The 25,781-nt window shown below is 42.2% G+C and overlaps 1 protein-coding gene across 1 annotated transcript; it reads right to left on the bottom strand.

The window, feature by feature from the left end:
* Positions 1 to 6,492: 6,492 nt before the first annotated feature.
* On the bottom strand, positions 6,493 to 23,622 carry LOC115073113 (transmembrane emp24 domain-containing protein 7). Its single transcript, XM_029571291.1, has 4 exons — positions 23,336 to 23,622; positions 22,977 to 23,183; positions 14,677 to 14,922; positions 6,493 to 11,221 (listed from the first exon to the last, which is right to left on the bottom strand). Exons 2-4 carry the CDS (start codon positions 23,145 to 23,147, stop codon positions 10,985 to 10,987), a joined length of 654 nt encoding a protein of 217 aa, XP_029427151.1. The 5' UTR covers positions 23,148 to 23,183; positions 23,336 to 23,622; the 3' UTR covers positions 6,493 to 10,984.
* Between the last annotated feature and the right edge of the window lie 2,159 nt (positions 23,623 to 25,781).

Here is a 25,781-nt window from a genome sequence, read left to right as displayed (position 1 = left end):
ACTTGTTTCTCAAATTCCTGCCATAATCTGCCTCTCTGCCCCACATCAGTGCACAGAAGGCCTTGCAGTGTCTGCACAGGAAGTAATTTACAAAGAATTCTGCTACATGATCAATTCATGCAAGTAGCACAGTGTATTCAGGCATGAAAAAAAAAAAAGGAATTGACCCATTTCATTTTAAATGCCATCTGTTATGCACTAAGGTTCATTCTAAAAACTTACAGACCATGCCCTCAAATTCAGTCTCTAGGGGAAGAGGAGGCCTGAAGTTAATAAGTATATTACTAGTACTTCAAATTGCAATGAACGCTGGTCTGATATACTCATTTATTAATAGGACTAGTTATCCTGTCAAGAACAAGCAGAGTACAAAAGAAACAGTCTGCAGCCATAGCACCTTGGATACCAATCCAAGACACAAGGCCTCTGGGTTCTCCAGACATAGCATATTACAAAACAAAAAAAAGTAAATGTTAAGAGCATAGCAAGTGACTTTTCTGTTAACTGGTTGGAAGCAGATACTATGGGCCTCAGTTTCCAAGCACTTTACCGCGTGCGATAAATTCGCAAATCGCGTTAACAGCTGTTAACGCGATTTGCGAATGCAAATTAGTCATTTGGTATTCAGGGGGCGGAGCATATGTAAAGCGGGAACCTGTGTATCGTGTGCAGCGAAACAGCCGCAGTGTTAGCGCGGCTGCTATCGCGGCTAATAACTACAACTCCAACCTCGCGTTATGGACTGCGTTACAGGCCTGAAAAGGATTACCGCCATCCACGATAGTCCCAGACAGGGCCACCTACTAACTCGGGGTGGGGATTAGGTATGAGCGTCGGGGGTTGGGGGCCACTTTCGCATTCCACATGAGACCTACGGACTGAACAGTGGTCTCTAGTGCAGATTTGCTGGCCGTCGGAGTGAGGACGCTCACTCCAAGCGGAGATTTGGCCAACATTCTCTCCACCTAGCATGTTGTTGCCCAGGTAGAGTGTCCATCAAGCTAGGTAGAGAGAACGTTGCCCAAACCACTTCTTGGAGTGAGCGTCCTCACTCCGACAGCCAGCAAATCTGCACTAGAGACCACTGTTCTGTCCGTAGGTCTCATGTGGAATGCGAAAGTGGCCCCCAACCCCCGACGCTCATACCTAATCCCCACCCCGAGTTAGTAGGTGGCCCTCCTATAGGGGTTAAAATACCTATGTAGGGCATAGGCACTATAGTAAGGCTCGCGCTCGCTCTCTCTCTCTCTCTCTCTCTCTCCCCCTCCCCCTCCCCCCGCGATAAAAGACTGAAAGAATCATCGTGCAGTGGGAAAACATCGCGTGCGGCGCTAATGTTTTCGCAAATGGCGAAAACATCGCCGCACACGATGTTTCCCCACTGCACGAAAGAAGCCTCATTTGCATTGGTAACGCCCCCTAATGCGTTACCAATGCGATATTGGAAAATAAGGCCCTATGACAGGTGAAACACAATTCTGTGGCATATTTACATAAACATGTAACATGGACAAAGTCACTTTTATTACAAAATTTTCGGGGTTTTTTTAAAATTTATTTAAAAATCTAACTTTCCAATCTTGATATATTTTGGTTAATTTCTTTTATTGGTTTTTCTCTTTCCTTTCTCTAGTTTAATCTACTTTCTGAAGTAAGAAAAACAGGCTTGTCCCATTTGTGTTCAGCTGTCTGCAATGTCAAAGGAGTTAACTCAAGTAACAGGCTGATTCAGTAAAGTTGCGGGAGAGCCGGCGAGCGCCCGCTCTCCTGCCGCATGCATAGGCCACTCTCCTGTGCACGCGATTCAGGAGAGAACAACATGCAAATGAGGGTCCACGGTAAAAGGAGGCACTAGGGACACTAGCACGTCCCTAGCGCCTCCTTTTTGACAGAAGCAGTGGCTGTCAGCGCGTTTGACAGCCGATGCTCAATTTTACAGGCGTCGGTTCTCGAACCCACTGACAGCTACGGGTTCTGAAAATGGATGCCGGCAAAATTGAGCATCTGTCTTCCAAACCGCAGGCAGATTTTCACATATTTTTTTTTTACTTTTATTTATTTATTTTACTTTTGGGGCCTCCGACTTAATATCGCTGTGATATTAAGTCGGAGGGTGTACAGAAAAGCAGTATCCTGGTGCCGGCTGAAATTAATGTCAGCCTTTGGGCAGGCATTAATTTCTGAAAGTAAAATGTGCAGCTTGGCTGCATATTTTACTTTCTGTATCGCGCAGGAATAACTAATAAGGCCATCAACGTGCATTTGCATGTTGCGGGCGCTATTAAGTTTTTGAGGGGGTGGCTGCGCGCTTTCGTCACGCTATTACCCTTTTCTGTAAAAGGGATAAAAATAGCGCATCGAAAAATTCATGGCCAAACGCTGGAGCGCACTGTACTGTATCGGCCTGTAAAAGAGAAATGGTTTATGTTTAAAAAGCCTCTCCAACTGTGCAGCATCCAGAATATCTGAGCCCACTTCCTCAGAGAATTCGGAAACCCATGACTAAATTAATTAGAGTGTGTTCTGGAAGAGTAAGACTTTTGACAAAGAAACACCCACCCTCCCAAATGATACCCAGACAAAATACCTTTTCTGCAATGGAAAATGAAGGTGCTCCAAAAATGGAAACTGCAGTGGTATCTGAAGAGACACAGACTCAAGGCACACAAACCCTCAGAATGCCATCAAATATCAAAACCAAATAAAATATTACCAAACACTCTAATAGAGAATTCCTTCTGCTGAGAGACTATCATCAGAGGCACGATATCGGGTATACAGTTTGAGGAGTACACAATAGTAAAAATGCCTTCCAGGATCCACAGCTGGCAGAAATACAAACCAGATTATCAATACAATTAAGGAAGAAAGTAAGGAATATAAAACTATCATCATCTATATAGGGCCTAATGACCTTGCTAGAAATAGCATCCAAGAGAAATTTCCAGAATCTAGGGAAGAAGCCTGGGGACATGACATGGACTATTGCCTTTTCAGAAGTGCTGCCTTTTCACGGAAAGGGAAAATCATATGAACAACTTCAATACCTGGGGTAAAGGAGGAGGATTTGGATATATTGGGGAAGGGTATGGAATAATAAATGTATATAAGCAAAAATGGCCTGCATTTGTCTATGGCAGGAAAAAGGATCCTAAGCGAGAAATTCAGGCACTTAAACTAAAGGACAGGGGTGGCAGAAGGAAATCAATGGAATTGAAATGCCACCTTCAACACAGAGAAATACAGGAAGAGGTTGGCGATAAAAACAAAATTAGTCCATTTTTAGGCAAAAGTGCAGAAAAGGTGTCTGGGAAAAGGAGCAAGCTGAGGGGAAAAAAAGCTGGAAAGCTATGTACACAAATGCATGCATTTTGAGCAACAAATTTCCAGATTTGCAGGCCCTGATGGTGGCAGTGGCCTTGGCTATTGTAGCAATCACAGAAACATGGTTCAGTGAATTTCATGCATGGGACAGGCCATCCCCAGGCTATAACCTGTTGAGGAATGCAAGTGAGGGCAAGAGAGGAGCTCTTTTTGTCAAAAACAATAACCTAATAACTGATATGCAGGGGATGTGGGGGAAAGAAGAAGTGCTGTGGGCTATCTTAAAAAAAAATACAATGGTACTTCCTTTTACAGTGGTGTGGCCTACAGGCCTCCGCCGCAGACAGAACTGGAGAGAGATTTGGCTGAAGCCATCCATAAGGCGGGAACGAGGGAAGTGTTGCTCGTTTCAGATTTTATTTTGCCGCACGTGGATTGGATTATTGCCGCTGCAGATTCGGAGCAGGGAGATTATGGATGCCTTTCAAGGGTCTCTGCTTAGATAAATGGTGATGGGAGCCACAAGGGAAGGAGAGATACTGGACCTGGTGCTCACAAATGGAGTTAAATTCTCTGTCTGGGTAGGTACTCATCTGAGCGCCAGTGATCATCAGACAATATAGTTTGATAGAGTGGCTTAAGACAGAGAGAAATCACAAAAAAAAAATCTAAATCACGGATTTCAGACATACAGACTTCGTTAAAATGGTAAAGTTCCTTCAGGAGGATCTAGAAGGCCGAGAGGAGATGGGAGAAGTGAAACAGTGGGCTAAATTAAAAGGAGCTATAGGCAAAGTCAACAAATCTTTATATATGTAAAGTGAATAAAAGCAAGAGGAAAAGGTGGCTGAAAAAATAAAGGCAAAAATATCAGCATTCAAACTTTACATAGGAACACAAAACAAAGAAGCTCACAGGTAAGAATATCTGGTGAAGCTGAAAGAGACAAGAAAAGTAATCAGGATGGCTTAAGTTCAAATGGAAGAAAGGAGTACCACAGAAGTAAAGGGAGGTGACAAAACATTTTTCAGATATATCAGAGAAGGGGGGAGGGGGAAAGGCTAGAGATGAATAAATTAAAAAGGAGACAAGTGTCATTGCATGGAGGAAGATGAGGAAAAAGCAGCAACATTAGAGACACTTCATTTCAATGTTCACGAAAGAAGACCCTGGAGGAAGGCCGTTGCTGGTTGATAGCAGCACAGAGGGGAAATAAGGTAGCTATCGCTCCATTTATGAAAGATTGGAACTGGTGAAACTGGACGTGGACAAGGATACTTAAGGAGCTCAGAGGTGCTGGCGGCTCAGCTGAAAGATCTCTTCAATAGATCCTTGGAAACAGAACGGGCAACATGACTGGAGGACAGTTGGCTCCTGCTTCACAAAAACGGCAGCAAGAAAGAGCCTGCAAATTAGAGGCCAGTTAGCCTTACCTCAGTGGTGGGAAAACGAATGGAGATGCTTCAGAAAGAAAGGACAGTGAACTATCTGCAATGCAATGGGTTACATGATCCAAGACAACGTGACCAGCGGAAGATCGTGTCAGACAAATCTCAACTTGATTTATTTGATTTAGATTCTTTTTGGCACTTCAAAACAGATTACTTTCAGGTGCTCTAGATATTTCTTTATTCCCAGAGGGCTTACACTCTAAGGGCCAGGTTCATTAAGGCTTTTCTCCCATTTTGTGTCTATGAGAAAAATCCTTAGTGAATCAGGTTCTGAGTTTGTACCAGAGGCAACGGAGGGTAAAGGGACTTGTCCAAGGTCACAAGGATTTGAACCCTGGTTTCCCTAGTTCCTAGCCCACTGCTGTAACCATTAATTAGAGAATTAGATCAAAGAAGAACACATGATGCAATTTATCTGGATTTTGGCAAAGTTTTATATACTATTCTGCATAGGAGGCAGCTCATAAACAAACTGAAAAGCCTGGGAATGGGTCTCAAAGTGGTGGCATAGATTAAAAATTGATGACTGACAGACAACAGTGAGTAGTCATAAATGGAACCTGCTCTGAGGAGGGAAGAGTGATAAACGGAGGACCTCAGGGAGCAGTTCTGTTCAATATCGGGCCGATTCAGTAAAATTCACAGGAGAGCCGGTGCTCAGAGTCAAGCGCCCACTCTCCTGGGTGCGCGATTCTGTATTTAAATGAGGGCCTGCACTAATAAGGAGGCACTAGGGACACAAGTGCGTCTCTAGCGCTTCCTTATTGACAGAAGCGTGGCTGTCAGCAGGATTGACAGCTGATGCTTAATTTTACTGGCGGTTGTCGAACCCGCTGACCGGGTTCGGAAAACGGATACCGGCAAAATTGAGTGCCCAGCTTCCATCCCGTGGGCAGATTTTTTTTTTTTTTAGAATTCTAATTTTTTATTTTTGGGGCCTCCGACTTAATATCGCTATGATATTAAGTCAGAGGGTGTACAGAAAAGCAGTTTTTTCTGCTTTTCTGTACACTTTCCCGGTGCCGGCCGAAATTAACACCTGCCTTTGGCAGGTGTTAATTTCTGAGAGTAAAATGTGCGGCTTGGCTGCACATTTTACTTTCTGTATCACGCGGGACTAATAGGCCCATCAACATGCATTTGCATGTTGCGGGCGCAATTAGTTTTTAGGGGGTTGGACATGCATTTTCACCACGCTATCACCCCTTACTGTATACCTCTAGGCAAAATTTATGTTCTGTTTCAATGTAAACCGATGTGATCTGTATTTCATACAGGAACACCGGTATAAAAAAATTCTAAAAATAAATAAATAAATAAATAAATATTAGCGCGTGGAAAATGCGCGTCTAGACGGGGGCTAATGGTGCGCTCAGCCTGAGCGCACCGTATTGAATCGGCCTGGTTGTGAGTGATATTGCTAGAAGATCTCAAAAACTAACTAGGATTTAGGAGTCTAATAGTGATTGGTTGAGTGATCTCCAGACATAGCATATTACAAAACAACTACAACAACAACAAAAAGTAATGTTAAGAGCATAGCAAGTGACTTTCCTGAGCCAACATCTTATTAGGGTAAAGAGAGCGCCCCTGCTGCTGCCTCTGAGATTATCATATCATCCAAAGCTACTAAAAATCAAGGTCCAGACTAGTGTTATGGTCAAATAATATAAAATGTATTTTAATGCCTTAAAGTAACTATTACAGACTAATTAACCAATATGGGTGTAACATCTTTATTTGTATGAAAACAGGCATTTCAAATCCAATTCATATATTAATTTTTATTTTTCCATACAGTATTCACAGGGTTTACATTTTTGTCTTATTCACTTGAGAAACATTAAACATTTTTGAAAAACTAAAGATGGAAACTGGCATTTGAGGGCATGAAAATAATTCAGTAAACAAAAACAAAAAAAAAAATCCAAAGAATATGTAAAATATAGGGTGTCTTTTTGCAGTCCAGTACAGCTGAAATATTACCTTATCAAGGTCCGAGTAGCTACTTTGTGCGCCACACAAAATTAACTTTTTCTTGTAATAGTTTATGTATTTTTTTTTTAACAGATGTTCAATCCTAACTGCTAAACTAATGCTAAAAGACTATTCCCCTCACACTTTTGATTTTTTGCAGTTTATGAATTTACAACCCCTCCCATTACTAATGCATTACCTACTCTAAAAAAAACAAAACAAAAAACAAAAAAACCCCCCAACAATATATACAACTTTCTATCAACAAGTGTTTTCTTTATAGGCATAGAGCCAAGCATAGCACTGTGTGTCATTTAAAATTCAAGAATCCAACCCTGGTTGCTGTGTGGTCTGGCTAGACATTAAGTACTAGAACCAAATGACATGCAGATGGGCAGCAGTGGTGCTAGCATGTCCTGTCCCATGTGGCAAAAAGACAGCCACTGGCATCACAGATTGCATGAAGGCTGACATGTAGCAGAAGCTTCCAGCAGCTGCTTGGGTCTGGACAGAACATGCAGCTGGGTCACTCCCCAAACTGTCTTGAAGTCTAAGCAGGACAAATGCCCTTTTAAAACAGAACTGCAGAAGTCAACTCTTGTAGGAGGCTTCAGAGAAGGGATTGGTCTGCCACAGTCAGCAGGGAATTTAAAGTATCTAGAGGTGTGAGCATCTTGAAAGTCACTTGTGGCAGAACAGAATGCAAGACTCATGCTAACCGTCCATTTAACTGGGAAAACATGCAATTAAAAAACCAACTAAATAAATGGTGTGCTATTAAGGGTGGTAGACCATGTGTAACCCCCATTCTGCAGATTTTGTCTGTTGTCAACATTAGAGAAATAAATCTGATTTTAGCAAGCTGAAAAGATAGTGTCAGAAACATCAGCTTGTTTGTTGTTTTAATAAACAATTTAAAAAAGCTTGCTTTTTGCACCTAAGTGACTTATTTTTGTCTTACTATATTTTAAAATTTAGACTCTTGCACTGTTTTGGAATGAAAAAAGGTACTTTATTATGATTTTACCCCACATTTAAAACTCTGTCGAGTCTGTCCATGCCATGTCCTGAGAAGTATCCTTAAAGCAAAACACCAATCTGCTGTTAAGATGCAGAATAGAAGGAGTAAGCATGTCCCGGAAGCTTTAAAAAAAAAATAAAAATAAAAATAATAAAAAAAAAATCTTAGAAATGAAACAAAGCTCTTTACAAAAAGAGAATCCTAATGACTTATCATCCAAATGAATTAAGCAAAACAACAACAAAAAAAATTGTTGCTGATACTCTTGCTCTAGAAAGAAGTCTTCTGTACAGCTCAAAAATTAACTGGCAGGTAATGACTTTGCCAGAAGTGATAATTGCTATGGTATAAAAGAAAACCACCATCCATTTGCTCCACGATGCCAACTCTGGGATTTACACCTCATGAAATTGTACAAACAGGAATCTTTCTGCAACATTCTCTTGGTCTCTGATTACATCTGTTGTGTGACAAACCTTGTAATTTGTTTGTTGCCACATAGTTGATAACCTGCCACAGAATCAATATACTTGGAAGCTTTCCCACCTCCTAATTAAACAACCTTTTCCTTCAGTCTCTGCTCTCTCTCCTCCTGCTACAGCCTCTGCCCTTCGAAATGGCTTGCAGGGAATAGAAGTGGGTAGAAATTGGTGAGGCTTAGGCTGTAGCAGAGGCGCTCTGCTCCTTAATCCAGCCCCTTTCCATCTGTAATCCCCTCCCCCCCCCCCCCACCCCACTTCTCCTGTGCTGAAGGGAACAGGAGAGGAGAGGTTGGAGTAGATGGAGAAAGTAATCAAAGAATTTAGATATAATTCGTGAATGGAGTGATGTCCCATTAGAAGAACTGCATTTTATTCATAGGCTTTTGCACTTGTATGCGTGGCCTAACATCTACCACTTACAAAGACGTGGATGTGTTTTTGAAAGTCTGAAATGGCTGGTGGCTCCTCGCTGGCAGAGAGGGCATTAATTTCAATTCACAAAAGCCTTGATGACTGACATTAGTGCTGGCAAGTTTCAGATTTGTGCTAATTCAATCCCTTTTTGTATCCATTACCATGCATCCAATATATGTACACATATCTTCCTGTGTAATAAAGAGCACGACGTTGCCAGCATTTTTAGTAGAGAATAGCTTGTGTACTTGGAAAGGCAAGAACTTTCTCAAGAAAATAAAAAAAGGATGTTTGCATTTCAATTCAAAACAAAATGACATTTCACAATTTAAAAGTTCATAACTTGTGTTTTATCTTGATTTTTTTGTACTTGGTACATTTTTTTTAATTTGTATATAGTTTAAATATTGTTTAAAAACAATATGAATGGTTTGATAAAAAATTGACTTTTTGCATAGTCAGAGGGGTGACGTTTTATGCAAAATTATACAAGTTTGCCACATAATCTTGAGAAATCTGCCTATTAAGCAGTTTCAATTGATATTCTAGTATTTACTGGCTGTAAAATGTGTACTGGTAAATCCAGATTCTCTTGAGAGGAGCTTATTATTTTCTACCTGGCTACAGGCCCCCTGGCAGGATTTAGAATATTTGTCTGCTTTGCCCATCAGTAAGAGATGGACCAATAACAGTATCCTTTTTTATGATAAATGCATAGGAAAAAATGTCTAACTGTGCTACTGTGTGGATTTGGCTCAGTTATATCAACTTTTAGAATTCTGAGACCATGCTCTCCTTACCCCTTTCAAAATTTTCAGAATCAAAGGCTCAATTCATACAACTTTGATCTAAACCAGTCTGAAATCCTCTTTTAGGTGCTTTATAGAGCTGGCAAAAATCTGTTTAAAAAGGCGCAAGCATGGGAGCAGCCTGGACCATCTACAAGAGATGCGCTATTGTTTTTATATTAGATTAGTCCTGCAGTAATGTAGTGTAGTGCCTGATGAAGCACTGGTCCAGTGCAATCATCCGTCAAAACAAAACACGCAAGCACAGCCCAAGGCAGCATCCCCCAGCTTCAAGCAGGAGCACAATTTCTTAAAAGAGAGAAATTAAATTGCATATGTGCCAAAACAGAAGTTCCAGGAGCCTAACAAAGTTTGCTGGCATTCCTGGCCAAGCCCAAGGCACATAGCTTTCCTTCTTTTCAGGCAGTCCTAGCCTGCAGCAGAGTTCATTCACTATGCTGACACTTAAGTGTGGAGGGCTTCTGTGATTGAAAAAATATTAACAACCCTGGTCATTCTTTCTGTCTCAAAGATGATAAAAATAAACTTGAAAACATTTCTGTCTTTATGAGAATGCAGAAGTGGTTTAAATTTCCTGAAACTGTCTTAGATCATGTCAGGAAAAACCCTCCAAATTATCAGGAATAGTAGTTGATTTTGTTTCTTTAATAAAAGGAAGAGTGTCTTTAAAGGAGTTGGGGGGAGGGGGGAGGGAGAAAACAAAGGAAACAAAAAATAAAAAATCCCCCACAGGTCATTAAGCATAAGCCTTGGTTTAGTACGGTCTATGCTCGCAACTTGGGTTACTCAGGAGCTACCATGCGTAGGCCAACAATTTGCAACAAATTAAAAATGAAGACTAGCTTATGGTTTGTTTTTTTACACAATACATCAAACCCAGTAATATAAAGCAGTTGTGGCCAAACTCAGTCCTCAAGAACCTCATACAGGCTTGGTTTTCAGGATATGAATCAAGAGTATGCACGAGACAGATTTGCATACAACGGAGGCAGTGCAGGCAAACCTCACGTGCACATTCATGGTAGACATCCGGAAAACCAGAGCTGTTTGTGGCTCCCGCGGACTGGAGTTGGCACCCCCGCTGTAAAGGCAGCTGCTTTCATCCATAGAACTGTAGGCACTCACCCTAAAAACAAGCTTCACCACACAAGGCAATTTCAATTCAGGCCATTTTACGTTCCAATACTTAAAAGCAAGTGACTGCCTCCATAGCTTTGGCTTTCCCTCTCCCCCCCCATTTTATTGTTAATGAAATCAAACATACTTATGCTTTTTAAAAGGAAAATCAACATCAAGCTCCTCTACTTAACTTGGACATGGCAAACAAGTCCCAAAGGTTCTCCTAATGTGTCAAATTAAAAAAAAAAAAAAAAAAAAAGTGTACCTACCCCTCTTTCTGCAACTTTTCAGAATGATGGCAGGGGCCAGGAGTAAAAATATTACCAAATCTTTAAAGTTCTGGACAACAGTGTACACAGTGCATGAGACTTTACCCCACAGGGTTGGTTATGACCCAACACGGGTTGTGGTGGTTCTTTTATCCGAGAAGAAGCTTCTAAGAAGAAACACCTGTCCAACGCTCACTACCAGCAGGATGATGGCTTCCCCTATGGACCAGTACGCCACCCGCACATTCAGGTCCTCCGCTCGGCTGCGGCCCTGTGCCTCCCGCAGACGGAAGTGAGTCTGATAGTCAATGACGGGCTTCAGAGCCTCATGAATCGAAACACAGGCAGACTCCATCTGCACACACACATACAAAAAAAAGCAGGGTTAATTTAGCTGTTCTTCCAGGCTCTTTTCTCCATCTTGTGTAAATTTCAATTTGGGTGATCTACCTATCATACAAGTCTATGCCAGGCACAGAACACCACACATTTTGCAGACAGTTCTTTTTAAATCCTGACATGAACTGGAAGTGGCAACTAGATTCAAATAATGTGCCTTTTATCTCTTTTACACAATCTGCTGCCACTTACTCCTCCAATCTCAGTGCTAGGTTCCTTTCTGTTTTATTATTTCGTTAAGCAGAAGGTGTGTGTGTGGCGTTTATATGGATGCATACTGTTTTTAAGGACTTCCTATCCCAGAGTTCATGCTCTGTGCCGTGATCCTGCTCTACAAGAACTGGTAAGGCTCCTGCAGAGGGCAGGGGCTCCAGGAAGGAGCCATACAATAGAAGAACAATACTTCTCAATACACTGCGAGAAGCTAAGCACAAAGTATTTTTAAAACGTCCTCCCCCCTCCACCGGCATGCCCTCTGCAAGAATATTTTTAATAAAACAAATGTCTAACCAGGAATATAAACAATTTTGGTTATTCTAATGGCAGTCATCTTAAAAAATATATTTTTTGAAGCCCATTTGCTTGAAAATATAGTATTTCTCCTTATCTTTCAATCACCCTGTCTGTAATTTTTAGCCTTGCTTTCACTGTTTCTTCATCCCGCATGCCGCTATTTCAGAACAACCAGTTCTGAAAACAAAGGGATTACTTCACATGGAGGCTTTGGACAGCCCATTCCAGTCTGCAGCAGTACACCAAACAGTACACTAAAACCCCAATTATCTGGCAGTTCCATTCCACATGCAAAATACTTGTGAAAGAATATATCCTTTGGGTAATGGACTTGATCTATAATAACAATTTGGTTAGACGCTTCAAGATATTTGTCAAGACGACCAATAAGGTATTTGGGCAGAGCAGACACGAGCACTGAAAGAAGCAAGGTCCCTTCCGTAGCAAGCATCCGTGCTTTAATATCAAGCAGATCTTATACGCTGACAGGCGCACAGCTGCTGAATAATGGAACAATCTGTCATTCATTTAAAAAAAGCTTTACGTATCTAATCTGCCAAAAGAATTATGATACTACAAGAAGCAGGATACTTTAAACAGATACAAAAGGAAAGGGCTGTGCTGTGAATACAGACTATTTTGCTATTTCTCTTTCTTTCTATGCATTCTCATTTCTGCCCGGTACAGGGTCTCCTCCACAAGGCTTGTGTGTTTGGATTAAGACACACGAGCTGCCAGTCACAAGCTTTTGCCCAAGGCTTCTCCCTCTCCCCTGCACACATTTATTTACTTGCCAAGGCAAGTAGCCCAGCATTTTAGGAGGGGTATAATTAGTTCAACCTTCCAGGTAAGGCAGGTGGTAAAACGTTAGGCACTGTCAGTCATCACACTACATTGAGTTCTTTATTTTTCTGGATAAATCCCCAGCAACACAGCATACCTGCATAGGTAGGCAGTGTAAGGAATTGCTAGTCTGCTTTACCAAAGGTCCTCCTCAATCATTACAAAAGCATCCAATACTTAATATTAACTGTACCGAGGCGCTGCAGTGGCCTCCAAAGGATATAATGACCAAGAAAGGATTAGAATGCCTAAAGCCATAAACTCAGAAGTGTTACTTCCCCCTGGACATCATGTTGTCACCCCACAGAGCAAAAAATTCCAAAGTGACTTACTTCTAATCACCATCTAGTCTATTTAATGCTGAATGGACTGGACTAAGATGACTGAAGCTCTGGGTACCATAGAGCTGAACTGCCAGCCCTGACTTGGCTGGAGGACAGACTGAGGCACCATGGCATCTGGGTGTACCACAAAGCAACAGGGCAAACTTGGTATTTAGCAACCACAAAACCTGCAGCTGGTAAGAAAGGCCAGCACTCTGTTTGCAAATGGGCAAAAAAAAAGAGCACTAGCACAGTGAACTGGAGAATGCCATGAGGCCACGCATCACCCCTACACTGGCAGTTAGTAAAGAAGTTAAGAGTAGAAATATGGAATTGGGGTCAGTTCTTGCCTAGGTAGTAGTGTAGGGGGTTAGGGTCCACTTTGACATGCAGAGTGAGACGTACGAACAGAACAGTGCACTCTTGTGAAGATTTGATGTCCTTCGGAGTGAGGAAACTCAACCAAAGAGGAGATTTGTGCAACTTAGCTTGATGGACTCTCTACCTGGGTACCATCAAGCTTGGTTGAGAGCACACTGTACAAATCTCATCTTCGTGTGAGTTTCTTCACTCCGAAGGACCTCAAATCTTCACAAGAGTGTACTGTTCTGTTCGTACATCTCACTCTGCATATAAAAGTGGCCTCTAACCCCTACACTACCACCTAAACCTCACCTTGAGTTACTAGGTGGGCCTTCTATAGTAGCATAAATAGCTGCTTACTATAGTGCCACCCCCAGAGGCTCTCTCTCATCTCCCCTTCCCCTCTCACATCTCAGGGCCAATCCCCCAATCCCCCCCCCCATCTCAGGGCCCTCCCCCAATCCTTCCCCCCATCTCAGGGCCCTTCCCCAGCCTAAAAATGCCCAAAACAATCTGTGAAAAAAAATCGCAATTTGCATTATAGGCATATCGCACAGCTTAACGCCAATGAAAAAGGTATAATTATTTTCGGTAATAAAACTGTGCGAAGCCAGCTCACTTTTCCAAAAATCCCGCCCCCGACTCCTCCCCTATTAAAAATTAGCATAGCACCATGCGTTATGGTGCTTGTCGCATGCAAAAAAGGCCATAACGCATGCAAAAAAGCCATAACACGAATTGGAAAATAACTCCCTTAATTAGAAAAAGATATACTGCATGGGCATTTTCAAAAGAAAGGGGGAAAAAAAAGGTTTTTGTTCCTGGAGTTACCTGGGGATATTTCAGGCCAATTAGGAGAAGGGGAAAAATAAAGTATGTTTAATGGAAAAGGAAAAGTTCCTGCTTTTATGCACACAAGTAGGGCCACTGAAAAGAGCCACCTTACCAGCGCTTCCCAGGCCATGGCTTCGCTCTCCCTGCATTGCTCATATCCCACCACACTGAAGCAGCCCCTTCCCCCTATAGTTTCTATACCCCATGTTCCTAAATTACAGAGGCTCTTTCATGTTGCAAGGCCTCTTTGAAAACGAACAGTGGCTAAATACCTCTTTACCAAGTACTGTTGCACAGATGGGTGCTGTACAAGGATTACTCTTAAACTGGCTTAAAATTACCCATTTAAAACATTTCTAAGAGGCCATGAAGCTTGGGCAGCTTTGACTACCAGCCGCTGGTGGTTATTTTCCTTTCTCCCTCATGTGGCCAGGAGAGTGCCAGATGGGAAACTGGATGACTAAATGGGGCACTGGAAGCACCGATCTGCACAGTACAGCTTCAAGGCTTTAAATCTGCATTGATCACTATTTACCTGAGTAAGCGCGGTGACTCTGTTCTCATTAGGGAACAAGGGAGGATCTTCTCCAACCTGAAAGTCAAAGTAGACCGTCTTGTGGGTGAAAGTAGAAAACTCATTGCTGAAGCAGAATTTGTATGTCCCGTTCCGGGATGCAGTGAAGGTAAAGCTGTCATATTGTTTCTTCATCTCTTTGTACAGCACAACACCATCTGGATCTTCCAGGCGGCAGTCTACATCGTAATGACCTCCAGTAATCACCTGCCAAAAAGACCATAATGCATATTCAGGAAACTCAAACCAGTTACTGTGCAACATGATGAGAAGCAGGCATTACCCATTCTGCAGGGATATTTCCCCCCCCCCCCCTTTTTTTTTTTTTTAAATTAATTTGCACAAATTTCTACAAACCTGATTTCACATTGTCATCATGGAGTATTGTATGTAGCTTGAGGAGGTAAAAAATGCATATTAGCCATTTTAGAATAAGGCTGTAATGTAACAAAATGTGGAAAAAGTGAAGGGGTCTGAATACTTTCTGAATGCACTGTATGCCATACAAGTGAGAAGTCTGTAGCACTTTACTACATCAAGCTCACGTGTTACATGCAATCAGTGTGGTAGAAGGCCATAAAAAACTGATTTGGCCATTAGTATTAGGCCGATGCAATACCATGCACTGGCCACAGCGCATGGCTCAAAACTCAACTGGCTGCGAGCCCATAAACCCCAACGCAAAACAGGGGTTAGCGCGCCCAAAACACATGCAGCTAGTAGCGCTCATCACATGTAAATTCGTGTTGAGGAGGCTATTAGCTATTTCTCCCAATGCAAAAAAAAAAAAAAAGAAATAAAATAATGTGTGCCCAACTCACACATTTTTACCCTAAAAAATGTAATGACTGCCCTGTGGCTATATTAAGTCGGAGGAACATAAAAAACAAAAAACGGGAAAAAAAAAAGAAAGTGTGCCAGTGGTCACATGAGCACCCATTTTCCTAACCTGTGGCTGTTTACAAGTTAGGAAAATGGACACTCGTAAACTCAAGCATCCCTTTCCTTAACCCAGCCACCTCTCCTGGGTGCCCGCTGCCGAGGCAGCGTTAGGGGAGCACAATTTCCCCTAGTGCCTCCTTTTTACTGCGGCAGCCCAAATGCATATTGCACTGAGTGCCCTGGAGAGGTCAATCATGAGCACCCATTTTCCAGGTGCCAATATTTCATTGGCCTGTATGTGATCAAACACACGAGGCATCAGAAATCCACTGCCAGCAGCAGTCAGATAACAACATGGCCAGGATTTTTTTTATCAGTAACTGCCCAAGCACTATTATGACTGAGTAGGATTTCTGTTGCTTGGAAGGGGATAGCATGTACACCCTTCCCATGGAGAAAAAAAAGTTAAAACAAAAATGCTAAATTGCCCCATTACATGGGAGCTATGGTGCAGAAAGAACTCTCTGCTCTCTCTTTCAAGTGCTAGAGTCTAAGGCATCAAAGGTAGCCGGAGCAGGACAGGCCCCCATATTTGGGCAGAAATTACAATCAATGCTCCTCTAGAAAGATACCTGGCAATATAAGCCTGCAAGGCAGCATTACAGTCATAAGAACATAAGAAATTAGGGATGTGCATTCATTTAATTCGTTTCATACGTTTCCCATTACAAGTCACCCTGTCCGACTGTTTCACATGAATACTTCTACCTCAGCTACCCCCCTTCTCATCCGCGCCTCCCCTTAAATCCCCATCCCCTTGCATCCCACCCCCACCTTGCTCTCCACCCTCTCTGATTTCCCCCTCCCAAACCCCTTTCCACTTATATCCCTTTCTCATGTTAATAGTTAATTGTTCAATCACTAAACAGAAGCAAACACCTCTCAAATGATCACTCACTACAAAGTGGTAACTTTAGAGAGGGAAATAGTATTTTAAACTATTTGCCATAAACACATTAACTCAGACTAGAGACAATATCATCGACATATGCTCAAAATAGGATTTAATCCGCTGTCTCTCGCCCTCAATGGGCCGCAGGCAGTAGTCAGCCTACGAGCAAAAAGCTTTTAATCATTTATTGTCTCCCGTCCAATATGCCAATTTTAACTTTTTTATCTTTTTAATTTTTTTTATCAACTATTCAAGTTTAATTGAATTAAATATAGAGCATCTATCAAAAAATCTCAACCGGCTTATTACCCAAAAAAATTTTTGAAAAATACTTAGCCAATAGAAGGTCACTCAGATATTCAACCCTTCAGATATTCAACCCGTGGGTCACTCAGATATTCAACCCTTCAGATATTCAACCCGTGGGTCACTCAGATATTCAACCCTTCAGATATTCAACCCGTGGGTCGAATATCTGAAGGGTTGAATATCTGAGTGACCTTCTATTGGCTAAGTATTTTTCAAAAATTTTTTTGGGTAATAAGCCGGTTGAGATTTTTTGATAGATGCTCTATATTTAATTCAATTATTCAACTATTTGTTTTATCTGCTTTACAGATAATGAAAAGCAAGTTACATTACAGGTGTTTCTCAATGTCTTTTTTTTTTCAAGACATCCCTAATGAATATACATGAAATATATATTTTGTTCTCTACTGGGGGAGGGGGCAATAAAACAATTTATATGAGTAAATTTGGATTTTAATCATTTAAAATCATGTGCTGATTATTGCCCCATGGCCAAATTCATTAACAACCTTCCTATCTTCACTATATGCAAATATATCTCATGCATTCTTCTGCATCTCCTCCAGTCACTCTACAAGTGTTGAAAAGTGCAAAATAGCAACAAGAACGCTAGCCTAGGCAGTGCAGGAATGTAACAAGGGTAAAAGCGTGTGAATTTCGGCATTTACCGGTAGGCACAGAGGGTGGGGGAACAGCTTCCAGAGGCAGGAAGAAATATGGTACTGAAATTTAAGGAGGCATAGGATAAGCAGAGAGAATCCTTGATTGAGAAAAAAGTGAAAAAAAAAAATCAAATAAGCATCTATAAGAAGGGCAGATGAGTCAGGTTTATCTGTTTTGCTTCTAAGATTAAAAATATGAAATACAATGAAGACTTCCCTTGGAAGATCTGATGAAATTAGATATAAAATCACCAAACTTGTCTAAATATTGTTTACACAGTTGTGTGCCACATCAGCATTAGCAATGCCCTGTCATTATATTTGGCTCCGCCCTATCTTTACACAATCTACAAAACTAGCAATGCTAGCAGGCTGAAGAACTAATGGAGGCCCAAGACATGGCAGCCCTTTTGCACTGTGGGCTTCAAACATGGGAAAGGCATCCCAGCAGGACTTGCTTTTAGACAAAAAGGAAGTCAAATGGTGGGAAGGGAGACAAGCGGGAGCAGAGCTGGGCCAGGTGTGAGCAGTGCAGGGAAGCAGGGCTAAGACCAAGTATAAACTCCCTCGCTCAAACATTTGTGAGCACACTCTTCCTCCTTATACCAGGGATCCCATATCCCCAGCCCTGCTTAAACCTCAGCCATTTCTGAATACTGCTGAGAGCTGGGGGGATCATTGATGTAAAGAGGAAGAAGGTAGAGAGAATGAGGTCCCTCTCACCACCACTTATTCCTCCTCTGCCCAGGAGATCCTGGTTCTCCATTCCCCCCCATGAATTTCCCAGAGGTTCTTGGGCCCTCGAGCCCTCCCCCCTACATCCTGGAGGTCCTCAAGCCCTTTTCCTGGGAAAATCACCCTCCCCAGCAAGTCTCCGCCTCTCTCCTTTGCCAGTAAGACACAGGCCTCCTCTCTGAGCCAGAAACAGCTGGCTTTCCTCTGCCTTGGGGGATGAGAGCTGACTAGTGTGTACCGGCTGCTCTCCTTAGCTTCCTTGGAGTTAGGAAGGGGGGGGCACTAGAATTCAAAAGCATGGCCTGCTCTTTACCTCCTGGAGGGTGGGAGGGAGAGTACCTCATGCTCTAATTCACCCCTCCCCTAATACATTCTTTTCCCATCCCCTTCTGATTGCCACCCTCCAAATTCTGATCATCAAACTTACACCTCAGTCACTCCAATCCCTTCCATCCCCTCACTCACAACTCACAGATACTCTGATCTACTCATGCTTTCTTTTGCCCTCATATCCTCTTGCTCATTTGCCCTCCACTCCCTCACTTTCTTATCTGTCTCTTTCATCATTAACTCACCCCCTTCCACAAATCCCCTCACTCTTTTGCCCCTTCCCCTCCCATGTGGTCACCAGGGGCAGATATGATGGAGCCCAGGAAGCCCACACACTAGAAGCAGTGGGGCTGACAGACATTCACCCAGTGTGTCTTTGACCTTGGCTGCCCTCCCTCACAGTCTCTTCATTTATACTGGGCAATCGCACAAAAATCAAGACCACGTAGCTGCTCCCTTCTCAAGGTAAGCAGCTGTAATACTCTCTGCTCCACTTCCTTCAAGGGCTGGCAGGGAAGAAATGATCTGTGCCACTATTGGCTCTGCTTTGTTTCTTCAGGAGTGCCAGAACTGATTTACATTGTCAGATCTACTTTGCTACTTGGATCAGAGAAAAAAAAAAAAAAGGGTGGCATAATACGGCTCTAGGTTTTTCCACCAGAAATGAAGCCCTAGATAACAGACACAAAGAGGTGGTGAATTCATTTAGCACAAATTTAAAACTTATGAGCAGAGTGCCATTCATCAAGGCCAGGGTTAAAGCCTCGATGTTTGGTATTACTGTTCATAAGGTTTCAAACCTGTGCTAATTCAACCTGTGCTATGCAGTGCCTTCTTCAGGCTCACCCACTCTATTCCTATTCCCTACAGAATAGAAAGGGAAGGACTGAAATAGGGAGCATATGGCTTTTCTCTTCTTTCTCTGCTCCACGTTCAACCTTCCCTACTGGCTGGCTGGAGGAGAGGGCCTGGAGCACAACACCCCTGCTGCTCTTCCTGATAAGTCTGAAAAGAAGCAGCAAACTCTGTTCCGGGTGATCCCCTGCAAATTAAGCCCCGCATCCCAGGGTCTGTTGTCCAAGCTACCATGAAAGTTTAGGCACACAAACTAACACGGTCTGTTGGGAAAACAGCCCATTTCTTCAGAGTGCAATCTCAGAAATTATTCAGTTAAAATCCCTTTTTTCTAGTGGATCTAAACCATTGATGTAGTCACATTGACATGCTTTCTTCTAGTATTTGCTAAATAAGATTGGGCTTCCTTTAATATCAGAAATACCTAACATTTAAGAGCCATAGATGACGACAAATGGATTGATAAAAGGGCATTTCACCTTAATAAGCAAAGAAACATAGGCATATTTAATAGTACAAAGGAAAAACGAAGTGCGGCAACTGAGGAGTTACATTTGTGGAACTGTACATTTAAGAAGCTTAGTTTTCAGCTCATAAAAGACAGCAAGAGAGCATCTTAAGTGTAATACACTCTAAAGAGCAGGCTCATGGAGTAAGAAGTATCCTCTTTAAAGCAAGAGATGCAGAGAATGGTGATAACAGCGGAGAGAAACTACAGAGCCAGCTCATATTCTGCAGCCAGTTTTAGACAAAGACTGTGAGCTTGAAAATAATTTGTTTGACTGATAACCAGTGAAGAGAAAAATGCAAAATGATTGAGGGTAGCAAGTTTGGTGAAAGTTGAGCAACCAAATTCTGAAGTGAATGATAAGTAGAACCTGGAAGATCAGAACATGAGGCTGCTACAAGTACAATGAGACATGCAAAGTACAGAAAATATATTAACACTCAAGGCAGAATGGATTTTATCGATATTGTGCAGTGAAGAATAAATAGAAGAATTATTAGTGTATACAGAGAAATGGATTAATAAGGACTTCAAGGATTTTTGGCAGAATTTGGAACAAGCATGAGATCTGAACCAAGGCCAAGAAAAGAATTTTAGTCATGCTGGAATTCAGCATTAGGAAGTTAGAGCATATCCAGAAAAATTATTATAGAAAGACAGGAAGAAGGCTTGAGCTGACATCAAAGCAGAACAATGTGAGCGGGAGAAAGATGTGAGCACTGTCAGTATAATAGTGAGCAGAACCATAAAAGCAGCCGAATGAGCCAAAAGTGTGAACATACACAGAAGAGCAAGGGTCCCTGACTGGAACCCTATGGAATGGCCCAGCGGGCTGAGCAAGGAATGTTAATGAGAACCCTAAGGACAGCTTAGATAGATGGGAACTAAACCAGGCAACAGTCAAAGAAACACAGGAGAGTAAATAAACATGCAGGGCAGTCAACAGTAACAAAACTAGTCAAGATTTCCAGGAGGAAGAGGATAACAGAGAAGTTGGAAAGAATAGCCATAATCAATGTTGTTGAACCTGTGGAGGAGAGATTCAGTGGAATGAAATGGGTCGGAAACAGCATTGGCAGTAGCAAGAAACATCCCTCTCTCCTTCCATTTTCACACCAAGACTGGTCTTTCATCACATTTTCTCTTCAATATAGCATAGACATGTCTGTATTACAGTATAAATACCTTGGAATGGCCTATAATTTTCAGCCTCAAAACTATCACACAAAGGCTTTTTGAAAATACAACAAGCCTTCCTCTATATTTGGGATTATGGCCTGAAACAAAGCGGTCCAGGTTGTTTTATTCTAAACAAACTTTTAAATTTACTGTTTTGTACTGTATGCCATTTGTAGTGTAGTGCTAACATCACAACTTATTTGAATTAACAGGTTTGTACAATAAGATAAATATTAATCAAAAACAAAAATCTGCACACAATGAAAATTTTCCAACTGGGCCTGTAAGACTTGTGCTTATTTTTGTATCCTTGAATGGACTAACCTATGTTTTCCTTCTACAGCTCTGCATATTCTGGCAGCTCTAGATACACAACAAACTCAGGATAATTTTTATCTTTCAAAAAGTGTTAGTTTTCAATTTTCCTACATAGGCCAGCATCTTAAAGATATTTTGAAAAGAAAATTCAAAAGGATTTAAACAAAGTCATCCATCATGTTCGGTCTTCTTAGGAACTCTCTAGATACTGTTGGTTGCAATTCCCTGTGCTGACATGATTTAACAATTTATTCCTGAAAACGTTTAACTAAATTGTTTCACTAAAAATCTAACAAGCTACTCAAGTCTCATCACTCATACTAGAAAATAAGTATTCCCCTTCAACTTTAAAATAAACATAAAAATAAACAATTCAACATAAGCTTGAACCATCCAAGGGTCCTAATAGTCCTTCAGCTGTCTTTCTGCAGGATTTATTAGATACTTATATGATACTATCAGATCCTTCCCTGGTCTTCCTTCTAAAGCAAACAAGTTTGACCAGTTATTCCTGCACAGCTAAAGCTACAGCCCAGCTGCCAGCCACACAGCCCTCCTTATCAAGACAGTTCGTGTCATTTTCCTGCTTTTATCCCACCTTAGGGCATCTTGCATGACTGTCTATGCAATATTTAATTTACACCCCAAATCCCTCCATTCTCAGGTCTAAACTACAAAGCTTTACAATAATCTAATAACCATTAATACTAGTTTGGCTGATGCCAAATCATGCAACCTTTTAAGATCGCCAGGCTTTTCCAGACAGGACCCTACACTGCTAACCCGACCAATGAGGAGCATGTAGCCTGCCAGACAACTGGCTGTATGATTGCCTGTGTTTCTACTAGAAACAAAAGTCTTAGCCTTGACAAATAGGAGAAATCTTTTAAGCCTCTTATAAAAACTTACTAGTGTCTGAAGGGGTTCACAGAAGAGCTACTATCCTAGTTCTTAAATCAGAAGTAGCACAAAGGGCTGCAGCAATCTTTTCTACATGGCTTTGAATTACAACAGAGCTTGCAGGTTTTACATTAAAGCACAACTGAACATACGCTAACACACTTAAAAGCTGAACCCATTTTAGGCTCAAGTATATACTATGCAAAATATATAGGATTAGTAGGTTAGTGAGTGGTTTGTATCTCTTAATTACGAAAACTGGACATGAGTGGGTACTTGTGCCAAATGACTGACATACCAAACCAGAAAGCTCTGCTATGTTTCCATCAATGTTTGGAAGGGCAATCTCATCTTTTGTATCAGAAGGCATATGGTCCATGTCCTGGATCTAACACTTTAAAATAGGACACAACACATCACTTTAAGCGGATCTCAGACAGCGCCAGCAAGTTGAAGCCTAAATTATAGTTCTGAGTTTCGGTGACGAGTATTACAAGGAAAGGAAAAGTTGCATTGTTTAAGAAAATCGAACACATCGGAAAGGGCAGGGGTTTTAGGAAAAAAAATCCTTTACATACACCGCTAAAAACTACATCGCTCCCTTCCTGGGGCTATCAAGGGCGGGCAATACCTGGAACTCCAGGGTGCACTTGGTTCCTTGCGTGATGTCCTCGTAGAAGCACTGCTTGGCGTTGTCGGGCAGCTCGAAAGTGATCTCGGAAGCTCCGGCCCAGCCTAGGAGGAAGATGAGCAGCACCAAAAGACCAGGGAAGAAAGGCCGGCGCTCCGCAATTGGCAGCATCTTGAACGCTTCCCTACACCAAAACCCGCCAAACAGCTGCAACACAGACACAAAATAGAGTGCACGCGCTAAACACCGGGAGACTGAGAGCAAAAGGGGAAGGGGGCGCGAGCTGGGGCACGCGCGAGGGAGGGAAGAGCACGGAGAGGTTCGGTGTGCGCGCAGGGACGCCGGCGGCGCTCACTCACCAAGAACCGTGTTCCCCGGATGCAGTAGTGGCGGCAGCGGCTGGGGCGGCGTGGCACCAATAGCGGAAAAAGAACTCGGACACCCAGTCTCTTCCGTGCCGGAAAAAAAAACAAACCGGAAGCCGCTGCTCGATGACCCGGAAGCGGTTATTACCTCCGGCTCCGCAGGGCCTGGATGTGCATACGTGGTGCTCCAGCAAGAAAGGAGGGCGTGGGGCGGGGCGGAGCCTGTGAGCGAAGGTGCAGGTTCTGGCATTTTCCTGGGGGACGGTTCATTCGTTGCTTGTGGTTGGGAGGGGTGGGTGCGTTATTATTGGAGATACGATTGTTCATAAGAATAAATTGAAAGGTTTTCCTCCTTTTATTATAGAAACCTTAATCTTTAGCGTGCAGGAACTTCCTTGTTGCTGGCCGCATTTTTCTCTTGACTTTTAGGCGCTGGTCAAGTAGTTAGTTTTTACTCTTAAGGTTGCCGGCGTTGTCTGGAGTTATTTCTGGAACATTCCTGATGGGATAGCGGTTAAGGATTATGCTTCTACATTAAATTAATTTAGAGACAGCATTTTAACTGTGGTGAACCACACTATTGGCTGGAGACAGGAGATGGCAGGGGAAGATTGCACAATTACTCTCACTGAACTGCTGTTAGCGGGACTGCTGGACATAAGAGTTTGTTGGTGGTTCGCGTATTTATAAAATCTGGGGCACTGGGATGGAGACAACCGTGTGTAATTACCTGTTTTAGATTCCGGCGCTGGAGGGTGAATGCAGTCTTGCCGCTAAGGAAGGGGGTTGGCAGTGCCGGGTTAAGGACTGTTACTGGTGATGGGTTCAAATGAGAGCTCTCAAGTTTGTTCAGCACCTTTTAAATCAGAGCTTCTCAGACCTTTAGCCAGGGTGACTCCGTTTTAGCACGTGAAAATTCCCATGACCCCAGACGATGACTGAAATTAGCAGGAGTACAATCCCCGTCTATCACAGCTCATACCCCATTTTATTTAATTATTTAACTTGTTTATGCCCCACACTTGCTCAAGGCAGGTCACAAAAATACATTCATAAAATCACATAAAAGATAACACCACATAATGAGCAGACTGTACCTCTAGATGGTCAAACCAAGGTATATCTCAGTCAGTAACTGCCCTTTTCCAAAAATAGCATAAGGGTTGTGTCCTTCAAAAACCATTTCAAACAGCAGAGTTTTTGGCTGTTTTTTTTTTTTTTAATGGTCTGTCAACTACAGTTGCTCAGTTAGAATGTACCAGAATAATGGATCTGTGACCGAACATGCTGTGTCATGGGTATCCATCAAATTTTATATCTTGCACATTTGACCATTTGTGGTGCTATAATATACATACAAATTTAAAAATATAATCATCTTTAACTCTTATTAATGAAAATAAATTTGAGCAAATCTTAGTCAATTGTTCCAAAAGCTTCTTGGAACAAGAAGGTTTTTAAATGCTTGTGACATTCACAGGCTGATGCAGTAAGAAGTATGTTAAAATGGTCACTCATATTGAGTGCCTGTTTTCCTAATTCATGCACAGCCACCTCTCCTGGGTGCCCTATGCTATATTTTAATGAGCTGCTGCTTTTAAAATGGATGCACTAGGGAAGAACTATGCGTCCTTAGTGCTCTAAGGGGTGCCCAAGAGATGTGCCTGTGCCCTCACAATTACAATAGGTGCTCGATACGAGCATCCATTTTACCCCGCTTCAGGTTGATTTCTAGATGCCAAATATACAAGTACGATAGCAAGGATCGAAATTGGCCTGGAGTGTGATTATTGTGCATCCAGAATTTTTTTTCTCTGCAAGCCGTTACATTATACTTTTATTCTTAAACATCGCAAGCAATAGATGTTTAAAAATAAAGGTAGGAACCAAACAGGACACTTTTTTAAAATTTCTCTTGAGCCCTTGACTCGCGGTGTAGTTAAATGTATCGTGTTAAGTGAACATTGGGCACCCAGCAGTTTTCTGCATCGGGAGGAGTAAAAGCAAGTTTGCTTACCGTAAACGGTGTTTCTGTAGATAGCAGGATGAATTAGCCATGGTGTATGGGAACTGTCAATCAGGCCCCAGGAAGGCGGAGCTTTGTAGCAGAGTGTAGATCTTTGATCCTCTGCGGCTGCGCGTGGGTTCCCGCGCAGTAGTCATCTGTTCTCCTCAGTCTGTATTTAAGCAAGAGCGTATCGCGGAATCTCGACTGCTAGGGAGGCGGGTGGGTCAGCATGGCTAATTCATCCTGCTATCTACGGAAACACCATTTACGGTAAGCAAACTTGCTTTTTCCCGTCGATAGCAGGGCTGAATTAGCCATGCTGTATGGGAGTCCCAAGCTCCATTACACGCTGTTGTATTTCCTTTAGCGTGACGTTATTGTGGCAGTCGTAGATCACTTAGCGACTGTGTGCAGAATGGTTTGTCCCAGAAT

The sequence above is a fragment of the Rhinatrema bivittatum genome, chromosome 1 (genome assembly GCF_901001135.1).
Source record: "Rhinatrema bivittatum chromosome 1, aRhiBiv1.1, whole genome shotgun sequence".
Taxonomy (NCBI): Eukaryota; Metazoa; Chordata; class Amphibia; order Gymnophiona; family Rhinatrematidae; genus Rhinatrema; species Rhinatrema bivittatum.
This window is presented reverse-complemented; position numbering and strand designations above follow the sequence as displayed.